This window comes from Bufo bufo, chromosome 2 (assembly GCF_905171765.1).
Source record: "Bufo bufo chromosome 2, aBufBuf1.1, whole genome shotgun sequence".
NCBI lineage: Eukaryota > Metazoa > Chordata > Amphibia > Anura > Bufonidae > Bufo > Bufo bufo.
In genome coordinates, this window is record NC_053390.1 from 539,919,622 (window position 1) to 539,943,990 (window position 24,369).

General features: G+C 42.9%; 1 protein-coding gene across 1 annotated transcript in view; it reads left to right on the forward strand.

Moving 5' to 3' along the window:
• DNAH6 (dynein axonemal heavy chain 6) overlaps positions 1-24,369 on the forward strand; it is a 381,291-nt gene that overhangs the window by 65,964 nt on the left and 290,958 nt on the right. The window contains exons 19-27 of the mRNA XM_040418030.1: positions 1,739-1,951; positions 4,091-4,183; positions 11,651-11,770; positions 13,330-13,510; positions 17,479-17,575; positions 18,727-18,922; positions 19,000-19,164; positions 20,636-20,749; positions 22,441-22,566. Of these exons, the coding sequence (XP_040273964.1) occupies positions 1,739-1,951; positions 4,091-4,183; positions 11,651-11,770; positions 13,330-13,510; positions 17,479-17,575; positions 18,727-18,922; positions 19,000-19,164; positions 20,636-20,749; positions 22,441-22,566 (1,305 nt within the window). The remainder of the gene's footprint in view (positions 1-1,738; positions 1,952-4,090; positions 4,184-11,650; positions 11,771-13,329; positions 13,511-17,478; positions 17,576-18,726; positions 18,923-18,999; positions 19,165-20,635; positions 20,750-22,440; positions 22,567-24,369) is intronic.

The window sequence follows — 24,369 nt, forward strand, 5'->3', positions numbered from 1 at the left end:
AGGGATATTATCACATTTTCACACTAAGCCATACCTCTAACTTTGCCCAATGTCTTTCTATACATGCCACAATTGCGCCCAGCCCCTTTGTGTCCCCACACAGTAGTTATGCTCCCTTTGAGCCCCCACACAGTAAAATGCCCCTTAGTTTCCCCTTCATAGTAGTGATACCCCATTCGTGCCCCCACACAGTAGTTATCCCCTTTAGGGCACAGGGATTGGGGAATCATCATACCCCAGCCTTGGCGCTCTGTTATTCAGGCCTGCAGACGCAATGTGAGCGCCAGGAGTTGAATGATGAAGCAGGGAGAGGACGCCCTTAACTGTCTTTGCTTCCTAAGGATAAAGACAGTTGAGAGTAGGAAATGCCTGAGCCATCCTGGAACTGCGGGACAGCCACCCATCTCCGGGATGTTACCTGCAGTCCTATGTAACATCACAGATAACACAGTGATAACTCTGTGAGTACAGATGTAGTAGATGGCACCAGCAGTCCTATGTGTGGGGCTGAAAGCTGGCGCCACCTTTTGCCATGCTGCTGCTGTGACCTGCTCCTCTTCTGATATCAGTAGTGTGGCAAGAAGGAGAAGGCATCATCAGCTTTGAGCCCAGCACAGAACACCCGGGCATCAGAACATTATGAGCACTAGTCCTATGCTGGGCCTGCAGTGGTGAGCATGTCGACAGAGGCCCTGAGAGGGGGGGCACTGTGGAAGTTGTGTGACTGTGCAGCTTAGAGGAAACACTTCTGCGCATGCGTTACCACTGTTCCATTCACTGTCTAGGACTTCTGAGTACAGTACTTGCGTTATTTCTGGCAGTCTCAAAAAAGTGAATGGAAGGGTGGTCAAGCATACTCATTACTGCTGCATTCATACAAAGAACTTGTTCTCATGATCAGTTAGGTACCAGCAGTCGTGCCCCAGCGATTATACATTTATCACTTATCATGTGGTCAGGGGATAAATCTTGTTTATGGGGCAACCCCTTAAAAGTGGACATACACAATCAATTCACAATACAAAAATGGAGAGCGCTGCTTTCACAGTTTACCCGATAAAAGTCACTAAAGACTAATGTACATGGCTGTATTACAGATCCATGTTGTATGCTGCTGTGAGCACATAGTGTACTTCAATGCGTCTGCAAATGTATACACGGGTACTTTCACACTTGCGGCAGAGGATTCCGGCAGGCAGTTCCGTTGACCGGAACTGCCCGCCGGATCTGTCAAAACGTATGCAAACTGATGGCATTTGTCAGATGGATCAGGCTCCTGATGCGTCTGACAAATGCATTGAAATGCCGGATCCGGCTCTCCGGTGTCATCCGGAAAAACGGATCCGGCATTTGTTTATTTTTCACATTTTTTGCGGTCTGAACATGCGCAGACCGCAAAAACTGATCCGTTTTGCCGAAACACTTGGGGCCGTATCCGGCATTAATGCATTTCAATGGGAAAAAATGCCGGATCCGGCGTTCCGGCAAGTGTTCCGGAATTTTGGATGGAGATAAAACTGCAGCATGCTGCGTTATTATCTCTGTCCTGAAAAGGCAAAAAGACTGAACTGATGACATCCTGATTCATCCTGAACGAATTGCTCTCCATTCAGAATGCATTAGGATAAAACTGATCAGTTCTTTTCCGGTATTGAGGCCCTAGGATGGAACTCAATGCCGGAAAAGAATAACGCTAGTATGAAAGTTGGTAATTATTAAATATCGTTTTCTTTTATAGGTACCTGTCATAACCGATCTAAGGAATCCATTTTTGAAGCCCAGGCATTGGGCAACTCTGGAACAAACGATTAATGCAACATTGATAGACACAGAGAATCCCCTCTCCCTAGAAAAGCTGATTGAGATTCAGGCATTTGAATATGTACAGGATATTCAGGATATATCAGGACAGGCCTCAGGAGAAGCTTCATTAGAGACTATACTCAAAAAGGTACTGTTTGAAAACCAACTTGTATCTTCATTTTTATGCATTATATTAATCATGTATTTTTATTCCTATTTTGCATTCACGGAGTTGCTTGCTGAGCACAGAATCTTAAAGTATATTTCACCTAGCATTCCAGATGACCACAGAGAGATTTTGGGATCATTTATCAAACTGATGTAAAGTAGAACTGGCTGAGTTGCCCAATGCAGCCAAAAAGATTCCACCATTCATTTTCCGAAGGAGCTGTCAAAAATGAATGTTAGAATCTGATCAGTTTGATAAATGACCCCCTTTATGTATAAAAGATCCATGTGTCCACTTCTGCTAAAGGAATACACAGCCCAAATAAAATCATTTTAGGTTTTATGGATCAGGTGGCAGTGGTTGGATTGTAGTTATCCATTGATTCATCCACACCAAACTCATATAGGTTACTTTCACATTTGCGGCAGAGGATCTCAAAACCTGAATTAAAAGGATCCGTTCCCTTTAATGCATCCTGATGGCTCAGTTTCCGCCGGACCTAGTTGTATTAAATCAAAACTGAACAAACCTGATCAGACATGAAAATCATTGTAAATCAATGGGCGCCTGATCCGTTTTTTCCCGATCAGGTTTGTTCAGTTTTGCAAACCGGACACTAAAACACAACTGAACTGATGCATACAGACAATGAATGGGGACAAAACTGATCAGTTTAAGGGCTCGTTCACACAAACGTTTTTTTCCCTTCCTTATACGGTCCGTATACGGAACCATTCATTTCAATGGTTCCGCAAAAAATGTATTCCGTATGCATTCCGTTTCCGTATTTCCGTTTTCCTGTTCTGTTAAAAGATAGAACATGTCCTATTATTGCCCGCAAATCACGTTCCGTGGCTCCATTCAAGTCAATGGGCCCGCAAAGAAAACGGAACACATACGTAAATGCATCCATATGTCTTCAGTATCTGTTCTGTTTTTGCGGAACCATCTATTGAAAATGTTATGCCCAGCCCAATTTTTTCTATGTAATTACTGTATACTGTATATGCCATATGGAAAAATGGAACGGAAAAACGGAACAGAAACGGAAACACAACGGAAACAAAAAACGGAACAACGGATCTGTGAAAAACGGCCCGCAAAACACAGAAAAAGACATACGGTCGTTTGAACGAGCCCTAATTCAGGTTTTGAGAGCCTCTGCCGGATCTCAAAACCTGAATTAAAAAGACGCAGATGTGAACGTAGCCATAGTTGTGTGACAAAGGTCTGCCATTTTGGCTACCATAAGAAAGACTGTGAAGGACTTACTTAAAACCATTAGAGGGAGATTTCCATGAATTGTTTTTTATCACATGTTAACGGTCTATTTTGGAATATTCTATATACATTTTTAACATCTAGACACAGAGTATAATGTATTAGCATGCCGGAGTGTGTCAATACATTACAAGTATAACATAAAGTAAAAAATTATGGTGCACGTCATGTATAAACCATAATTTGAGACTTTTCACATCTCTCGCCATTTTTCAGAAGTGTCAAGAAAAGTGGTTGGGACATAGTGGAGCAGGCGTGGTCTGAGAAACTGGTGTGAATGATAGTTGAAATCGACACCATTTTGGTGACACGGACTCCCTGGAGATGTGCCAAATTTATTAGGAGGCCTGCGCCACTAATATTTGGCTCATTCTTTGGCATTTGTAACAGCGGTATTAGTACATCTGAACCAATTTGTCTTGGCCAAATTCAGCAAAAGTTGTTCTTTAAGTTAAAAGTATCTGATTGACATATTGTAAGATCTGCAAAACGGAATCTGCACTTTTACTGCTATCAAGTAGATTTCAGTTCCTGCTAACAATGTGAATGGTGTTGTATTCCTTAGTGCCAGGTCTACATAAGCGGATTTGGCACATAACTGAGCCGAACGGAGCCCACGGGCCCCATAGACTATAATGGGGTCCGTTAGGTTTCCGCTCAGAAAAAGATTTTTAAGCGGAGACAAAAGTAGTGCATGCAGGACTTTTGTCTTCGCTTCAAAAATCTTCTGAGCGGAAACCTAACGGACCCCATTATAGTCTATGAGGTCCTTAGGCTCCGTTTGGCTCAGTTATGTGCCGAATCCGTATATATAACGTATATATTCTTTTTATCCAGGTGGAGGATTCCTGGAAAACCACTGAATTCACTTCTATTCCACACCGAGATTCTAAAGATGTGTTCATTCTTGGTGGAACAGATGATATCCAGGTGAGGATTGACACTTCTGCATAACTTCATCCTACCTGTTCAAAGTCATAGTAAGAACTGTGCAATCAGTGAATGGAAATAAGCATATTTTATAGTAATGAATTTTTAAAATAACTGATCTTTACAATCTTTATATATATTAGTTGAAGGCTTAAACTGAGCATTTCATCTAGTTTATGCTGCCTTATCTGAGAGCAGGATATAATGGAGAGAAGGTGAGTTCTGTGATGCAAAGGTTTACATGATTTAGAGCAGGATTTCGGAGTATGGAGCAAAGTAAATCCTGACAGGACCCCATAGGAGAGACAGAAAAACTGGCTTTGTTGCCGAGGGTGCAGTACTCCAGAACAGGGTCTCTGCAAAGGGTTCACTGATGTTATATTATACTGTATAAGAAAGTTAAATGTTGTGATTTGTTATGTTTGTGTGCCTAATAGCATTATATGGACAATTAAAGGAGTATTTTCGGCTATATAAGGAAAGGGATAACTAAAGGGATAAATGCTGGGACCCCCACCGATCACAAGAGCGGGGGCCACATACGCCATGGAGCCCCCCAAAATGGTGGTAGTACTGCTTCCGTGGGCTTTCTATCTGTGCCTCCGTTCGGCACTGCACTGTATCTTGCGGATTACGCACCCATCCAAGTCAGTGGTTACACATCTGTGATACGGGACTAACATGACCGGTGCCCGTATATTGCGGACCCTCTGTTTGCGGTCCTCAATGCCGGCACGAATGGCCTACAGTCATGTGAATGGGCCCTTACAGTGAGGACCTATATGAGCAATTTTCTCAGAGCTAGGCCCGAGCTCAGAGAACATTCGTCTCTGAGACTTCTACAGCCGGGGAAGCTACTTTTTTTATTATCAAAAGTGCTTCAGAGAGAAGGAAAGCAGAAAGTTCAAAATCTATAAGACCATTGGAGTCAGTAAGGTATTATGTACCTTTATTGCCGAGAGATTTTGCTGCTGATAGTGGGAACACCATCCACACTTGGAGTCAGTTTTCTCCATCTGTATCTTATATCTTTACCCCTCGGCAAAAACAGTTAACATGTACCTCATTGCCTGCCTCTGGAGAGAGTACTACAACCTCCATCATTGCTGCTGTTCTTACTATGCTATTAGGGAAGGATTGCACTGTGCTATATGCCTTGGAACTGTCAGGTGTACTACTACTCTTACTCTGCATGTTTGTGAAGAGAAATGTATTTATTGATACCAACTGGCCTGGTTACTGACTCCCTCATTCGACGGCCATTACACCTGCTCTGCCACCTTGCATCCAGAACAACACCTAACATTAAGGGCAAACCCCAACACTAGGGTGTGTGCCCTCCAGCTGCAGCACCGCCCTAGGGAGCCATAACCACTACTCCCATATCTACTTTAGAAGGAAATTGTTTCTCACTTGTTTGTGAATAGTTTTGCGCACTGAAAGACTGTGTGGCGCTCTGCCAGTTACTGTATGTGCTGGGTTATCTACAGGGTTCCCTGAATCATAAAAGTTTCTAGAGAAGGGAAGAAGGGGAGGGTAGGAAAGGGAAATTGTAAAAAAAAGTATCAGGAACGTCACCAGGTGTGACCACCAGTATCCAACTAAATTTGAAATCGAGGAGAACCCCTGAATTGCAACCATGGTTCCCAGGTCTGTGTGTAAATTTGCGTTCGATTATGGGCCTCAGCCCCTAGCTGCTCCATTCGGACCAAGGCGTCCAAAGCATGTACCCATGTGACTCTCTGCAGGCTGTCTGAGGATTTCCACTGGCGCGGTATAATCTGCCTCATAGATTGAACAAACGTTTTAAGAGCCCCTTTTTTGACATGCTTAAATCTACCCGAGTAAACAGAAAACAGAGCTATCAGAGGGGATGGTGATATAGTAGTCCGGTATAGAGCATTGTAAAGAGCGAAGATATCCTGCCACAGGGGGGCGACCCCAGGACAGTCCCACCAGATGTGGAGCATAGATCCAACTGCAGCTTGGCATCGCCAGCATGTGTTGGGGACAGATGGATAGAATTGATGCAGCTTGTCCGGAGTCCAATACCAACGTGTGAGAATTTTATAATTCAATTCTTGCAAGCGACAGGATACAGTCAGTTTATGGCGAAATAAGAGGGAACGGTTCCATTGCTCAGCAGAAATAGAGACCGCCAATTCACTCTCCCAATCAGAGACAAACCCAACATCTCTCAACTGGTCAGTTAATGAACCATCCCCCACCACCCTGGCACCGAGCAGACCATAGATCAAGGATATACCATGACAAGGACCCGTGTCTGCTACACAAAGCTTTTCAAAATTTGTCAGAGGGGCGGACAATTGTGATCTAGGAGCCAGAGATCCTATAAAGCTGCGGAGTTGGCGGTAATGAAACCAGCGACCTGGAGAGTTGAGGAAGATGTGTGATAGATCACTAAGGGGTAGAAGACCTGAGTCTTTATATATGTCTTTTATTAGGATCTGGGAAGGAGGAGAAGCCTGGAATGATGGCATGTTTCTAACAAAGGAAGGTAGATCAGGATGAGTGGCAATAGCCGTCAACGGGCCTGGTGCGGAGATTAGATTAATTTTGGAGACAAATCTTCCCCAAGACTTTGCCAGTATTTGGAGTAATGGAGAATGTAAAGTCTGAAGAACATTACTATGCGCGGCGCTGGGAAGCCAGAAGATCCCTGGCACAAGGAGTGGGGCAAGGGTATGTTCAATGTCTACCCAGAGTTTCGAGGTACGATTATGAATTAGGTCCAACACACAGTTTGCAATGGAGGCTCTATAGTATGCCAGAAAATTAGGAAGACCCGCTCCCCCCAGATTTTTTGCTCTAGAGAGTATTTTATAGCTTATTCTAGCCCTGGAGCCGTTCCAAATAAAACGAGAGGCTATTGACCGAAGCTGGGTAAAGAATCTGTTAGGGATATTACATGGGACTGTCTGGAACAGGTAGAGGATTTTTGGGTAAAGTGTCCATCTTTAGGGCGTTGATTCTGCCAAACCAAGAAATCTGAAGGGAGGACCATTTCTGGAGGTTAGATTCGATGGATCTAAGCAACGGTTTATAGTTACGTTTAAAAAGATGATTAGGGTTAGCAGGGAGATTAATACCTAAATGGCAAATCGAATCCGTGGCTATTTTAAATGAGAACGTTTCTCTAATATGGGTAACTTCCTGATGGGCAAGCGATAGATTCAAAATTTCAGATTTCTGAATATTTACTTTGAAATTGCTAAGCCTCTTGAATTTCTCAAATTCCCGAAGGACCGAAGGAAGCCCGATTCTCGGGGAAGAGAGATATAGAAGCAGGTTGTCTGCAAAAAGGGATAATTTGTGTTCCGTGGCCCCGACAGTAACCCCTTTTATAGATCGGTTGCTCCGCAGGGCATTAGACTGGGACTCCATGGTTAAAATGTAAAGGAAGGGGGAGAGGGGGCAACCTTGGCGCGTTCCATTTTTTATGGTGAAAGGCATTGAAAGAAGGCCATTAACTCGGACCTGGGCTGAAGGAGAAGAGTACAGAGCCATGATGCGAGTAATCATTCTAGAGCCCAATCCCATACACTCTCAGGTTTGAGCCAGAAAGCTCCAATTGACCCTGTCAAAAGCCTTCTCTGCGTCCACTGAAAGCAGACACAGAGGAGACCTGGTAGACCTGGCTCTGGCTATAATGCCAATGGACTTCAGGGTATTCTCACGTGCTTCCCTGCCGGGGACAAAACCCACTTGGTGGATACATTTCGGTATGTGGGGATATAACCGTAGGGCAATTAGCTTGGCGTATATTTTTAAATCCACATTCAGAAGGGATATTGGCCTATAGTTGGCACAATGGGAGTGGTCTTTATTGGGTTTGGGTATGACTGCTATATGTGCCTGTAGGGATTGAGGTGCAAATGGAACATCAGGTAAAATGGAGTTAAAAGTCTGGAGGAGGGTAGGAGATAACTCTTCCGTGAGAAGTTTATAGAAACATGGGGTTAGGCCATCCGGTCCCGGACTCGTCCCATTTTTAAAGTCCTTTATAACGCATATGAGTTCCGAAGTGGAGAAATCGTCTTCTAATGTCGATGAGTCCTCGGTGGGAATACGTGTGGGACCAAATTGGCGTAGGTAGTCACGGGAGTCTAATACATAGGAGTCAGAGACCGGGTCTCTCCCAGTGTTAAGATCATAAAGGGTACCATAGTAAGTTTGAAATTCTGATGAGATTTCAGAGGGAGTATGTACAAGGCCCTTATTTGGTGTGTTTATTGAGGGAACCCGCGTCTGTGGAAGCCGAGGGTGTAGGGCCCTAGCAAGCCACTTTCCGCTTTATCCTCATATTCAAAAAAAACTTACTTAACCCTATCCCGGAGGAAGAGAGTTCTCTGGTCAAGGATTTGGAGTATTTGTTGACGGAGAAGGGAAATGTCAGCCTTCAACTGATCGGACGGGGCAAGCTTATTTGATGATTCCTTACCGTCGAGTGATAGAGAAGAAAGTTTCACGGAGCGTTCTTTCTTAAGTCTGGCGCCATGGGATATAAAGATCCCTCTAAGAACGCATTTCAAAGCCTCCCATTTTATCGGAGGGGGGGGACGGGTGGTTTCGATGGATATTGGTAAATTCTGTAATGGCAGTGCGAATGTCGGTCATGCAGACCAGGTCGTTTAGAAGGGTATCATTCAATCTCCACCGGAAAAGGCCATACACAGGTGAGGGATCAGACCAAAGGAATCCGTCCATCGAACAAAGCGGATCTGAATCTAATAAATTATGTGAGATAAAAAGATGGTCTAGTCTAGCATAGATATTATGGGCCTGAGAATGAAAACTGAAATCTCTGACCCCCGGATGCAACACTCGCCACAAATCAACCAGACAAAGCGAAGACAGGTCCCCTCTGAATTGGTGCTGGGATGCCGGGGAGATAGAGGACTTACCAGTCGAGAAGTCTATGGCAGGGGCCATCACCATATTGAGGTCGCCGCCTAGTATGATAGAGGAACCATCCGCAAAGCGAGCCAGTTTTCTGAGGATCTTGGAACCAAACGGTATCTGCCCCTGGTTGGGAAAATAAACGTTAGCAATCGTATACACACGCTGGCTATCAGACAGCTTGAGGAAGATATAGCGCCCCCTACCGTCAATGTCCGAAGACAAAACCGCAGGGCGGAAAGTTTTGTGGAAGGCTATGGAAACACCTCCTAATTTTTTGACAGGATTGGGACTATGAAACCAAGTGGTATAGCAACCACGTTCACACCTGGGAAGTTTAAAATGGGTCTCCTGGAACATAACAAGCATGATACGTTTCCGGTGGAGGTGATATAAGATCTGGCTACGTTTTTCTGGTTTGTTAAGGCCTCTAGCATTATAAGTGCAAAAAGAAAGGGAGGTCATCCCTTCTGCTGAGTGAATCGCCTGTGAGCTCAGGGAATAGGGTAAGTATAGAGAGGTTGAGAACTTGAGGGCAGTGATGGGGTAGGGGACAAAACAGACAAACAACTATTAGACAGACACAAACAAAACTCCTGAAGGAGTGAGCCAGTAACGCCGGCTCAGAGGTAAGCTAAGATGTGACAATGGTCACGGTCGACACTGGGTGTCGATATCCCTAGGGAGGGGAAGGAGAGGTCAAGGGCAAAACGGCAGCCTTACTGACCTCCGGCACGTAAACAGTAATACAGCAATAAAACACACATAGCATGTAACACATGAACATGAATAAATGCACTAATCGAGCGCACGTGAAGATGAAGAGTCCCGTGGCAGCCATTTAGGCTCAAGCAGGTGGTCCTGGATGGCGTCTGGAGGGCCTCTGGGGTTTCGGCGTCGCCGTCTGCCACTCCTCACGGTCTCTGGGAGGAGGTACCAAAAGGGGCCTAGGCCACTCTGGGAGGTCCACTGCAGGCAGGTTAAATGTGGTCAGGAATTTGGGTAGGTCGGCGAGAGACTTGAAGACAGCAGATCTCCCATCCTTCCTTGCGAGTTGAAAAGGGTAACCCCATCTGTACAGAATAGCATTGTCTCTAAGTATGGACAGGAGAGGTTTTAAGGCTTTCCTGAGCTGTAGGGTACGTCTTGCGAGATCCGGGAGGATTTGGATGGAATTTGGATCCATAATAGAGCCAACTGCACTTCGGGCCGCCCTAAGGATTGTTTCCTTCTCTTTGTAAAAATGGATGCGGCATATGATGTGCCTAGGACGGTTCGGATCAGACGGTTTTGGGCCGAGAGCCCGATGTATACGGTCTATTTCAATGATTTTAGTAGGAGCCGCATTCAGTAATGCTGCAAAGTGGCTTTACGCCCAGGCGGCGAGATCTTCTACGGTTTCAGGGACCCCTCTGATGCGAAGATTATTCCTCCAATTCCGATTTTCAATGTCATCAATCTGAGTCAAAATATCCTACAACTGAGCAGCATGCGCATTTATGACTTTGTAGTGACAGTCCAGGGTGGTGAAAATCTGCTCCTGCTTGTTTTCTATCTCCTCCACTCTCTGCCCCACATGTTTGATATCTTGGTGTAAGGCCGCTATATCTTGTTTATGGGAGGCTTCCATCCTGCTAAGCAAAGCGTCCACTTGTGTGGTAGTAGGGAGAGACTTTAAGTGCATTTTCCAATCCCACTCATCAAGTTGAGAGTGGATGGCAGGTGACCTGCCTGAAGAAGCCGACATGGCTGGAGATCCACGCTGGCAAAGCTGTGGGCCTGGTGAGGCTTCAGAGCTTTTGGACAGTGGGGGGGAAGACGTGGCCATAGAGGCTGGACTCACCGCTGCTGCATATGAGGTCGGGAGCCCGCCGGTGTGTTGATCTCCCTGGGTGTAGGAACTGAGGGCTGCAGTCTTACCCCTAGTCACAGGCATTGAGGCGCCGGGCTCATGCGCTGACTCCGCCATCTTGGATGGCTAGATGAGCCGAAAAAGCGCGATATGTCGCCCGGGTCACGCGCTGCAGGTGCTGGGGTGGAAGGTGGACCCTTCTTGCGACCCATAAAGAATATTGCGTTCTTCTTTGCGCTATGGCAGTGTGGTAAGAGCCGGTGGTGTTCAGGAGCTCAGGCTGTGTGCTGCTTACTCCGCCATCGGCAAGCTCCGTCCCCCCTAAACTCAAGTATTGGATGTATACAGTGATCACTTGTACTTTAATAGAAAAAGCAAATTTCTGTTGTTTATTAAAATCTGAATATTCAGATAAAAATAATTGCTACACTAAATTATAATCTTCCTAACTAATTATTTTCATGAAGGTGGCACGTATTGTAAAAATGAAAAATTATAGTTTCAGAAAATTATATGAGAGATTCGTGATAGGTAAATATGAGATGAATATGAGATCTTAAAGGTGACGGTGCTAAGTAAATAAGTATTTTTTATATGTATGTGCCATAGTACTTGTGCATTGTAAACTCAACAGACAGACCATTGAATTCAGGCAAATTGCTTTCAAACATTATTGCCAAGACTTAATTTTGCAGGTTCTACTTGATGACAGCACTATAAACATATCAACCATTGCATCTTCGCGCTATGTTGGACCCATCAAGCCTCGTGTTGATGAATGGCAGAAGAACCTTGCCTTGTTTAATCAAACTCTTGTGAGTCATGTTCTTCCTTCATTGTAATGATATTAACAAGAGAATCCGAATGTAAATCTTAAAGCAACGGTTCAGTAGTGAGAATAAAAATGATATGTAAGTCAGTACCTAGAAGTGCTGATGAGTCTGTAAAAGACACTACTTCCTCTTCAAGATTAGGCCTCTTGCACACGACCGTATGGCTTTTTCAGTATTTTGCGGTTCGCAAAAAACGGATACGCAAAAAACACGGATGATATCCGTGTGCATTCAGTTTTTTGTGGAACGGAACAGCTGGCCCCTGATAGAGCAATACTATCCTTGACCGTTATGCGGACAATAATAAGACATGTTCTATCTTTAAACAGAACAGAAAAACGGAAATACGGAAACGGAAGGCATACGGAGTATCTTCCGTGTTTTTTTTGTGTGGATCCATTGAAATGAATGGTTCCGTAGAATGGTTCTGTATATGGTCCGAATATGGAACGCAAAAAAACAGAATGTAAACGGGGAAAAAAACAACTTTCGTGTGCAAGAGGCCTTAGGCTGTATTGCGGACCGCATTTGCAGATCCCCAATACACGGGGACCGTTCTGTTGCATTCTGCATCACGGATGCGGACCTATTCACTTTAATGGGTCTGCAAATCCGGAGATGCGGAATGGTGCAGAAGGGAAGCACGGAACGGAACTCTACTGGAGCACTACGGAGTGCTTCAATGGGGTTTCGTCCCGTACTTCCGTTACGCAAAAATATAGAACATGTCCTATCTTTTTGAGGAACGGCCGGATCGCGGACCCATTAAAGTGAATAGTTCCGCGATCCTCTGCGGCTGCCCCACGGACGGAGTTTGTGCATTGCGGCACTGGCTGTTCAACTCCTTTAACTATATTGAATAGCTTGGGTGACGCTATGCAGTGTAGAGGCTTCCGACAAAATATATTATGTAGCACAATTTTATAGTGTTGTTTGCACTGGGAGTCAATATGCAGCATATGCAGCTGTATGTATGAGTTACACCGCTTAGGCTGGGTTCACATCAACAGGATCAGTTTTTTTTTACGGTTCCTGTAAAAAAAGGATCTTATGCATAACTGATGCAATAGGAACCTGTTTTTTTTGTTTTTTTTCTCTTCTTCTGACGGATCAGAAGATTGGAAAGCTAAACGGTGATGTGAACCCAGCCTAACTGTTTTATTCTACAGTATGTATACAGCGTGTAAGATTTATTACTACTTATCATGTTGAGCATCTTTGTTTCACTGGAATAAGAAAACGTGATATCCAGAGAAATTGTTTTGACTATGCTCATTTGTAATAATGATGGATTCAGATCACTGTTCCTGATTGTTATGTCTCTAGCTGCTTTCTTTCTTTCCTATCTTCTTACAGTATGTCTTTGTACACATAAGTATCAGTCTGGAAAGTAAAATCTCATTTTGGCGAGATATATTCTTTTTTATATGGAAAATGAAACTATTTTTGTAATGTGTATGTGACGTTATTTAGATTAACTGACTATGCATTAAACACTGTCATTGCTTTTGTCTTCTCTTCTTACAAAATGTTGGTTTTAGGATGAGTGGCTGACTTGTCAAAGAAACTGGCTGTATTTGGAAAGTATTTTCAGTGCTCCTGATATTCCAAGGCAGCTACCAGCCGAAGCCAAGATGTTTTTACAAGTGGACAAATCCTGGAAGGAGATCATGAGAAAAGTGAATCGTTTACCTAATGCCCTTAGAGCAGCCACCCAACCTGGTATGGATATTTTTCATTTTTCCAATGTATTTGAAAATAGGGGTTTTCAATATTGATGGGTTATACTCAGTATAGGTCTTCCATTTCTTGCGGCACCCCTGCCAGTTAGTTGTTTGAAGAGGCCATGGCGGTCTGCTGAGCTCTGCAGCCTCCTCACAGCAAACCAAACACAGTGCCACTTCAATGAGACTGAGCTGCAAATAGGCCATGTGACCAATAAAATTATGTCACTAGCCTAAGAAAAGGCCGCAATGCTCACTGTAGCACCAAAGCATCTTCAGACAGCTGATCAGATGATTTTGATAACCTTCCTGGGGCTAGGTCATCAATATTGAGCTCCTAGAAAACCCCCTTTAGGGTCCATTCACACGTCCGTTTTTTCTTTCCTGATCTGTTCCGTTTTTTCTGGAACAGATCTGGACCAGATCTGGACCTATTCATTTTCAATGGGTCCTGGAAAAAAACGGACAGCACAATGTGTGCTGTCCGTTTCCGTTGTTCCGTTCCGCATGTCCGTTTAAATATAAAACATGTCCTATTCTTTTCCTGAAAAATCGGATCCTGGTACAATACAAAGTCAATGGATCCGCAAAAAACGGAAGACATACGGATGTCATTCCGTATGTCATCCGTTTTATACGGAATCCGTTCCTGGAAATTACATTTTAATTTTTTTTTTTTTTCAAGAAATCCAAACAACTTTATTTGCTTATTGAAATTTATACATGTTTCCGTTTTTTGCGGATCCGCAAAAAACGGATGACATACGGAAACATTTTCAGGAACAACGGATCCGCAAAAAACGGACAGAAAATCGGATTATAGAAAAATACTGACGTGTGAATGTAGCCTTATGTGATTTCCAAAGTTCTTAATTTGCATATTTAGACATTTTAAGCCATGTGCCCATGCCGCAGATTAGTTATTCAGTGCCACAGCACGGAGCCAGCTCTACCTTTCGCATCCTGCCTGGTCTGGACACTACCAAACACACTATGTACCTATTATATTCAGTGACGTCTCCGTTGATGTAGACGTTCTCTTTCTTCATCTTCTCTACTCAGACCGCCAGAACAGATTCTTCCAGCCATCTCTTGTTTCTGCAGAGCTTGTTACACAGAAATCTTAGGTTCCTCACTTTTTCATCATCCTCCTCACCTTCTCAACACAAACTTTCCAACCTGCTGCCACCCCTATACTATGCCCGCTGTGCTCCCCCAATGCCCCCAAATACTGTGCTGCAGAAAAATAGTGCCCCCAGTAGTAACAATGCCCCCTATAGTGCCACCAGTAATAATAATGCCCACTATAATGCCCTCGGTAATAATAATGCCCCCATAGTGCTCATAGTATTAGTAATACCTCCTGTAGTGCCTCCAGCAATAATAATGTCCCCTGTGGTGCCCCTAGAAATCATGATACTCACTAAGATTCCCCCAATGTTAATAATGTAGTATCCCCAGTATTACTAATGTCCACTATAGTACCTCTGGTAATAATAATGTCCCCCTATTGTGCCCCAGTATTTAAAATTCCCCCATAGTGTCCCCAGTATTAAAATACCCCAGTGCCTCTTGCAATGTCCCTTTATAGTGCCCCCAGTATACAAAATACCCTCAGTGCCCCGAGTAATCCCCTATAGTGCCCCAGTATTTAGCATACCCTCAGTGCCCCCAGTTATACCACCTGTATGCCTCAGTATTAAAAATGTGCCCAGTGCCTCCAGTAATCCCCCCTATAGTGCCTCCAGTATTAAAAATGGTCCCAGTGTCCCCAGTAATGCTCTCGATAGTCCCCAGTATTAAATATCCCTGATTAATGCTTCCTGTGGTGTCCCCATTATTAAAAATGCCCTTAGTGCCTCCAGTAATGCTTCCTGTAGGGCCACCAGTGTTAAAAATGTCCCAGCGCATCCAGTAATACACCCTATAGTGCTAACATGTTAAAAATACCCCAGTAATGCCCATATAGTGCCCCTAGTATTAAAAATGCCCCCGTTAATGCCCCCTATAATGCTCACATTTTAAAAATGCCCTCAGTGTCCCCTATTGTGCTGACAGTATTGAAAATACCACCAATAATGATCTTATAGTGCCCCCAGTAATGCTCTTACCAAGGGAAAAAATAATCTAATACCCATTTCATGCTGTTATCTGCAATGCAGGCCTCTTCTGGCTTGTGGCCTGAGATACAATACCTGTGTCCCAGTACAGGGGTCGTAATGACATCATTTTTGCCACCTGCATCCCAGTGCAGGCAAAAGTAATGCTGACATCAGAGCGCCTGACACCCGGCGCCATTTTACTGCCTCATAGACTTTTCTGGTCTATGAGGGTGAATGGTGGGAGCAATTGGCTCCTGTGCTCCACCACAGTGTTCAACTATATCACCATGCTAAAGAAGTCAATATAGTGGAATTCAGGAGGAAACCTGTGAGTGCTGGCTGGACACATAAGAACCTGATACTCCTAGAGTTAATAATGGCAGCTTCAGATCCCACCCGGGATCAACAAAGGCTCTGGCGGCCCCTATGGGCATCTGACCACTAGGAATGTTCCCAGTAGGGTCTATGATCAGTCCACCTCTGCAGCTAAAATACACTACAATCCATGAGAACAGGTTTAACGATATTATAAATATAAAAAATTATGACTTTTGTCAATCATTTGGTGAAAAAAAATATATACATTTTTGCAGGCCGCTTTATAATTTTTTTTTTTTACTTTTTTAACTTTTACACCACTCGGGCAGGGCTTAATGGGAGGGTTGCCCAACAGATTTACTATACTGGAAACTGGCATAAATTATAGCCCAAATCATTTAACTGCTTTTCTAGTGCATGGATTTTCAGAAAATAAACCAAATTTATTAAGAGTTCTGCACCTCTTAATACATTTGTCACATTTAATTCCTTCTAATTAAGACTGACATATAATACCATAGACGAGTGTTCTGCATAATGCCCATTTCCTCCAATCACATGGGTTGTCCATCCCCCTTAGATGAAACATTATATCCGATGTAGGCTGTCCTATTGCTGCGCATGTCATCTGCATCATTGTCTAGACAAATGTGATGCCTATTTCCTCATGGACAAGTGCACCCTCCCACCCCTAGTCAGCTTGTCCATGTGCCATAAAGCTCATTGCTGCCAAAGAAAAGGATAATGACTGGGTATGTAAGTATTAAAAAAAAAAAACACCACTTTATATATTTTGCAGTAATCTTACAGTTTATTGGTTGAAAAATTGTATGCAATAAGTCAACCCTTTGTGTGAAGTTAGACAAAAGTGTCTAAAGATGCACCAAATATATCATCCAGCATCAGCCACTGTGATATATCTGGCACATCTCTAGACTGTCTGGTTTAAGTTAACCGTGTCTAAATATTAGACAGGATTAGTTAATCTGCCCAGTTGAGTATGCTTTGTTTCTAGAGCCTGGTATATAGAGGATGAATAAATAATGGACATATATAATTTTTTGTATAGGTGGTGTTCACAGTTTCACAACTCATGTGGTGCAGAGATATAACTCATTACCTTGAAGGAGGAACAGGTTGCTTCCTTTAGCGGAGCTCATTTGCATAACTGTTTCTCCCATGGGTCTATACATCTCTTCAATCAGAACCAGTACACCCGTATATTAATTTATATGAATCCAGTAAATAGGATCATGACCTGCTTCATCCTCCATTGTAGTGTTTTGCAACGACCACTTGCAGAAATTCCAGTGTATAAGTTTTCTCCACTTAAAATTACAGCATAGCAGTAGTTACTAGAAACTTTTTCACAACAATAATGAACATGTCAGCATTTTCCATTGGGGTTTGAAATGATGTTTTCCTGCTTGTCTTCTGAAGTCTGAACCAAATTGTGGTTACAGAACTCATTGTATTATTCTTTTTTTCTTTTGACTCTTGAGTCAGTAGAAATGTTTTAATTAACGGAATATTCCATCATGTTCAGGTCTTCTGGAGACATTTCAGAATAACAATGCACTACTTGATCAAATTCAAAAATGCCTGGAGGCTTACTTGGAATCGAAACGCGTTGTATTTCCAAGGTTAGTAACATATAAGCTAGTTTATCAGTAAGACAGACTGTTGGACTGTTTTGTATTGATTTTACTACTCTAAATTACTACCCTTGACAATAAACAAGATGGACATCATAAAAGACAGGAAGCATAAACTCTAAACTAAATATAACTGCATTGCACAATGACTTCACCTAACAGTAACCTTTCATAGAGTATATAACAACACTTGGATTCCTAATTGATGTAACTGAATGTGATTCTAGGACCATTTTTTTTATTTTACATTTATGTTGCCTTTACATTTTTATATGTTTTCTCTGAGAGGCAATTATTGATTCATTGAAAGGTATTGTTCTGCACCAGTCAAGGAGATGAAAGGACCAAGACCCCTTCGGCATTTTCTTAGCACAGTGGCACTCCTGTCAAGATGCTGTGTCAAGATGCTTCAGTTTGCAGGAGGGTTTCAGGCTGCACACAGAGTACCTTGTGATTCTATAGAGCAGCAGGGACTCCGTATGCTGTGGTGTGATACTTTGGTGCAGCATCGGGGAGATAGTCTCTAATGCTTCTTGGAGAGTACCTGCATAATATGCCATCCTATGGAGTATGTTTCTGTAGGTTTTGCGTGGAATCTGACAGAAAAAGTCCCCATTCACCTCCTATGGTACTCTGTCACACCTCTGTACAACATGGAACAGCAAAACAGTGGGGGCAGTGGGTTAATATTGATGACCTATCCTCAGGACAGGCTATCATCAGATGGGTGGGCGTTCAAATCTAGGCACCCCCGCCGATCAGCTGTTTGAAGAGCTAGCAATGCTTGTGAGAGCAATGCTTCCACTTCAAAATTACTTGCATTTAGTCTCTATTGTAGAGGTGGCACAGTGTAATTACAGCTGCTCTTCCCATTCAAATGGTATTACACTACACCACCGCTACTGAGGTAATTTTGAAGCGGAAGCAGCGCTAGCACTAATACCACTACCTATTCAAATAGTTGATCAGCAGGGGTGCTGGGAGCCCCGCCGATCTGATATTGATGACCTATCTTGAGGATTGTTTATCAATATCAACTCACTTTGCAATCCCTTTAAGTCCTAACGTTCAGAATAAGAATGCATCTATGTAAATTACACTGTTCTTCTTGGTAAAATAATTATTAATATTTTGAACAGATTTTACTTCTTGTCCAATGATGAACTTCTGGAAATACTTGCTCAAACGCGTAACCCTCAAGCAGTTCAACCTCACCTACGGAAGTGCTTTGACTCAATTGCTAAACTTGAGTTTGCCACTGTGGCTTCTGGTGGAGATCAGGAGAAGGTTTTCACAAATGATATCCTGGCCATGCTTTCACCTGAAGGAGAGAGGGTAATTTTGATCATTTTTGGACACTTTATGCTCTTCTTTGTGTCACCATTTTGTACATATGTAATGTTCTCCTCTAGGTGAGCTTGGGTAAAGGATTGAAAGCGAGAGGAAATGTTGAAGACTGGCTGGGCAAGGTGGAAGAAGCAATGTACAGTTCTCTGAAACGTCTCAGCAAAGCTGCCATAGCGGATTACCAAAACAAAAGTAGAGTTGATTGGGTAGTTGCAGGACATCCTTCTCAGGTATTTGCTTAAAAAAAAAGTCCTCTATTAAAGAAAATGGAAGTTAAAGACAGTGGTGGTGGTGTGGGGGGATTACTAATCCAAATGTGGCAGAATTCTGGCTTAATTTGTGCAAAAAAAACATGCTTTTTACCACAAGTATTATTTGTTTTAGTTAGTTTTGGCTCCTTGTCCACCAAAGGAGCATGGCTTTACGGAACAGGATTGTGGATTGAGATGCGCTAAAACTGCAGAAACTTTTTGTGCTAAATAAACCAACCAATAGGTGTCACGACGGGGAGTGGGGGAAACCCCCCACCGTTCGGTGTCAAAGGGTAAAGGGGATCAGCCTGGCCAAAAGGAGTGATAAGGGAGCAGGTCACCTCCTACCGCATCCCTAATCCTCTCCCTGACTCCTCACCGTATGAGCGGACCCCGATGGTAGGACGGCTCATACACGGGATACCTAATATCCTGAGTCGCCCTGGAAATCCCTCACATAGGTGCAGGGGATATACTACCTGTTCATCCTCAACACGGAGGAACAGGAGTCTCTAACTAAGGCCAGGCTGCAAGCAGAGGGGAAACACATACAGCTAAAGGAGATGGCAGGTAAGTGAAACCAGACACACTGACTGGAACCCGTGCACAAGTGCTAGTGTCCACACCAACATAAAAGGACACAGCACACACCACAAACCACACAGGGACCCAGGACACCCATAGCTGCAATAAATGTGAAACAGGGGTCTAAACCACATGCTGGACACCAAACACTACCAGACATGTAACACCAAAAATAGACATACCAACACCCTGATCAAAACCCACTCCATACACAAAGGGACAGGAAGGGAAGGAGACACAGTGATAACATTGATGACCACAAGGGTGGCCCTCACTGGACAGATGGAACAGAGAACCACCAGCATACACCAAGGCTGGACGAACACTGGGCATCAAGCATCCAGCAGAGACTAAATAGCCCAAGCAGCCACACCCACATACACAAAAACCCAGTATTCACAAGACACTAGGAAGGGAGTTAACCCTTCCAACACCAGACAAGGAAAGGCTACAAAAGGGGAAGTGCACACCCAAGCATAAAAAACCACATGTTACCACCGGCAACAGCATGCGTGGCAACCATGTCACGGCAATCACCCAGAAGGCTAAGACACTGCCACCGCATGCTCACACAGCAACATGTTGCCGCTGGCAACCGCAAGTGTGGCAACAGTGTCACAGCGCAAACCAAAGGCCGTGACAATAGGTAGTGTGAAGTTAGACAAAAGTGTCTCAAAAGGCACCAAATATATCATCCATCGTCAGCCACTGTGATAAATCTGACACATCTCTGTCTGCTTTAAATTAACAGTATCTGAATATTAATTAAGATTAGCTAATCTGCCCAGTTGAGTATGCTTAGTTTCTAGAGTCTCCTGGTATATGAAAGATGAATGAATAATGGACATCCATAATTTTTTTATAGGTGGTATTGACAATTTCCCAACTCATGTGGTGCAGAGATCTAACTCAATGCCTTGAAGGAGAAGCAGGGGAAAACCTGAATTCTATGGCAGAGTTTGAAAAAGTTAGTTTTGAGGTATGTTATTTGTTAAAGGACATGGTTCATGGATGCAAGTGCTTACAAGCTGTAAGTAATAAAAAACATAGGTAATAGGATTTTCTGGCTGCATGAACAGTGGATAATAACTGAGCATAAGATTTTTCTGAAGTACCCACTATATAAATTTTGGAGACTGCAGCTGAAAGGGAGAAGGAGGAGCAGTGATTGTTTAACAACCCCTTCACGCATTATCACGTACAGGTACGTCATTGCGTGACAGGGGATGTATGTAGCGGGCCTCTGCAGTGAGCCCGCTCCATACGCACGATCTGCCAGCTGTATGATACAGCCGGCATCCGGCCGCACTAACAGTAAGCGGCGATCGCGCCGCCCCTGCCATTCAACCCCTCAGGTGCCGTGATCAAGGCTGATCGCGGCACCTGTGACGTGATGCGCCTCCATCTTCCTTCCGATCGGAGCCCCCGCAGTGAAATCGCGGGGCTCCGATCGGTTGCCATGGCAGCCTGGACGCTGCTGAAGCGATCCAGGCCTGCTATGGCTTTCTCCATACTGAACTATGCACGAGGCATAGTGTAGAATGGAGTGTGTAAAAATCCTAATATAGATCTCTATTATGGTGAATAGGAGAGGGGATCAAAAGATCCCATGTACGAGGCCCCTATGGGGGCTAATTGCTGTAAAAAAAAAAGTTAAATAAAGTTTAAAAAAACACCACTATATTAAAAGTTTGAATCACCACCCTTTCCCAATTTTACATATAAAACTATATAAACAATAAAAAAAATAAACATATTGGGTATCGCCGCGTCTGAAAATGTCTGAACTATTAAAATATTTGTAAAAAATTCTTGTGCGGTGAACGCAGTAACCGTAACAAAATTTAAAACACGCGATTTGCCTTTTTTATTCATTTTGTCCCAAAAAACGTTTGCATAACGGTGATCAAAACGTTGTTTGTACTACAAAAATGGCATCAATGAAAAGTACAGTTCGTTACGCAAAAAACAAGCCCTTATAAAGCTCTGTAGACCATAATATAAAAAAGTTATGGCTGTCAGAATATAGCGATGCAAAGAAAATAAAGATTTTTCTGAAGATTACATATTTTTTTTTATGTAGTAAAAAAAAAAAAAAAAGTTCAAGTTTGGTATTGCCGCATTCGTATTGAGCCGCAGAATAAGAATGTCAGGTCATTTTTAGTGCATAGTGAACGCTGTGATGTCAAAACCCCAAAAACCTTGGTGGAATTTTGTATTTCTTTCAATTTTGCCACACAAATATTTTTTTTCCTTTTTTCTAATACAAAATATGGTAAATTAAATGGTGGCATTAAAAAATGCATCTTGTCTCGCAAAAAATAAGTCCTCATATGGCTATGTGAACGGAAAAAAAAAAAAGTTATGGCTTTTGGAACATGAAAACATCAAAAATGTAAAACTGAAAATAGGCCTGGTCTTGAAGGGGTTAAATATACCAGCCATGGATAAGTGATAAAATGCCCCTCCTGGCATTGTACATAAACCAAAACGATTTATAGAAGTTCAATAATTTGGCATTCTTATTGAAATGGTTGAAAATGATCGGAAATCCAAACTATTTGGAAGTTTGGATATATAGTGACATGTGTGCACATATCTACATACCGTGTTGTTGGTGGAATCTAAAGGTTTTACTTTTTTTGTAATGTCTTTTTCTTGTTCACTCAGAGACTGAATGCTTTAGCTGGGCTTGTCCGAGGGCAGCTTCCTGCTTTACATAGAAATATCATAACTGCTTTGATAACAATTGATGTTCATGCAAGGGATATCGTCAGTGACCTTGTAAAGGACCAGGTAATCTTCCCCTTTAAGATTTGCATTGAGTAAAATTAAAGTCTAAAGGTGCCCATACATCTTCAATAGCTGACAGTTGAATGTTTGGCTAACAGTTATTCTTCCTGACTCCCCCTCATTGGGGACACAGAGGTAAGATGCTTATCGCTCCTTGTAAGCAATAGGAACAAGGATTGAATCCTTCATTTCGCCAACATCATCTATCAAGCGAGAGGAAGCAAACCCACATACACATAAGATAGTTAGCCTGTCCCACTGAAATCTGTTGGGTTTGTCAAACCTTACACTTAGGCCTCATGCACACGGCCTCCGTTCCATTTTTTTTGCGGATAGGATGGGGACCCATTAATTTCAATGGGTCAGCAAAAAAATGCTGATAGTTCATCCGTTTGTGTTCCGCGTACGTTGTCCGTGTTTCCCTTCAGCCAAAAAAATAGTGCATGTCCTACTTTTTTTACTTTTGCGGACAAGGATAGGAATTTATTACAAGGGATCTGTGAAAAAAAACGGATCCTCCAAAAAAAACGGATGCCGCATCCGTTTTTTTTAGCGGAGGTACAATTTGCGGACGCAAAAAACAACTGTCGTGTGCATGAGGTCTTATGTACCTTTACACTTTAATTCAAATTGATATACTCATACGTAACTTACGTGTGGGGATTATATATAGCAGGCTCAAGAGCTGAGTCAGTCCATAGGCAGCGGGTGCTTGTTGTGTATTTCAGCTGACATCCAGTCAAAATGACCAGGGTCAGAGAAAACTCCAATCTCAGTCCTTTAACCCCACAGTCAATAGTAACTAGGAGGCAATTTAAAATCCTTTAGTATACTGTTGCAGTCTATGTTGTAAAGACATGTTCAATTCTCCTAAGGGGAATAAAAATGATAGTAAAAATATAAAAAATAAAATAAAATATAAAAAATTCTAATCCCCCCCTTTCCCAGTTTTATTTATAAACAGAAACACAAAAAAATAAACATAATTAGTATTTGAAAATGTCCAAACTATTAAAATATAAAAATATTTCTCTTGCTTGATAAATGGTGTAACTGAAAAAAATATATATGTGATTTGCCATTTTTGGCCATCTTGCACACAGAATGCATTTGGTTTTATAGTACAGAGCCACGGGGATATGTGCCGCAATACAGCCGTTGTACTCTATCATGTGCATGGTACCTAAGAAAAGCCTGAACACTGCTAAACTATACTGTAAAAATCAGAACATTTAGGCCCGATTTATCAGCACATTTCACATTTTCACATTTGTGTAAAGGTAATGGTCTGTGAAGTGGCGCACAGAACTTGTTAAGGGTGGGTTCACACTAGCGTTATGAAGTCCAGATATGGCTTTCCGTTATAAAATGGTTATAACGGAAAATAACGGAATCCATAAGACGGAAGGATGGATCCGTTCTTCTGCCCATAGACTTGTATTATGACGGAATGCAAAACGGAAACCCTTTAAAAAGACATTCCGTTTGCTCTCCGTCCTAATAGAAGTCTATGGGAAAGCATAACGGATCCGTATAGGTCCCGTTATGCAAGACGGAAAACAAAGTCCTGTCGATAGGACTTTGTATTCCGTCTTGCATAACGGGACCCAGACGGTTCCGTTATGTTTTACCATAGACTTCTATTAGGACGGAGCAAAACGGAATGCCTCTTAAAGGCTTCCGTTTTGCATTCCATCCTATGGATTCCGTTATTTTCCGTTATAACCATGTTATAACGGAAAGCCATAACGGAATCCCTAACGCTAGTGTGAACCCACCCTAAAGCTACAGCAGATCAGGAGTGAG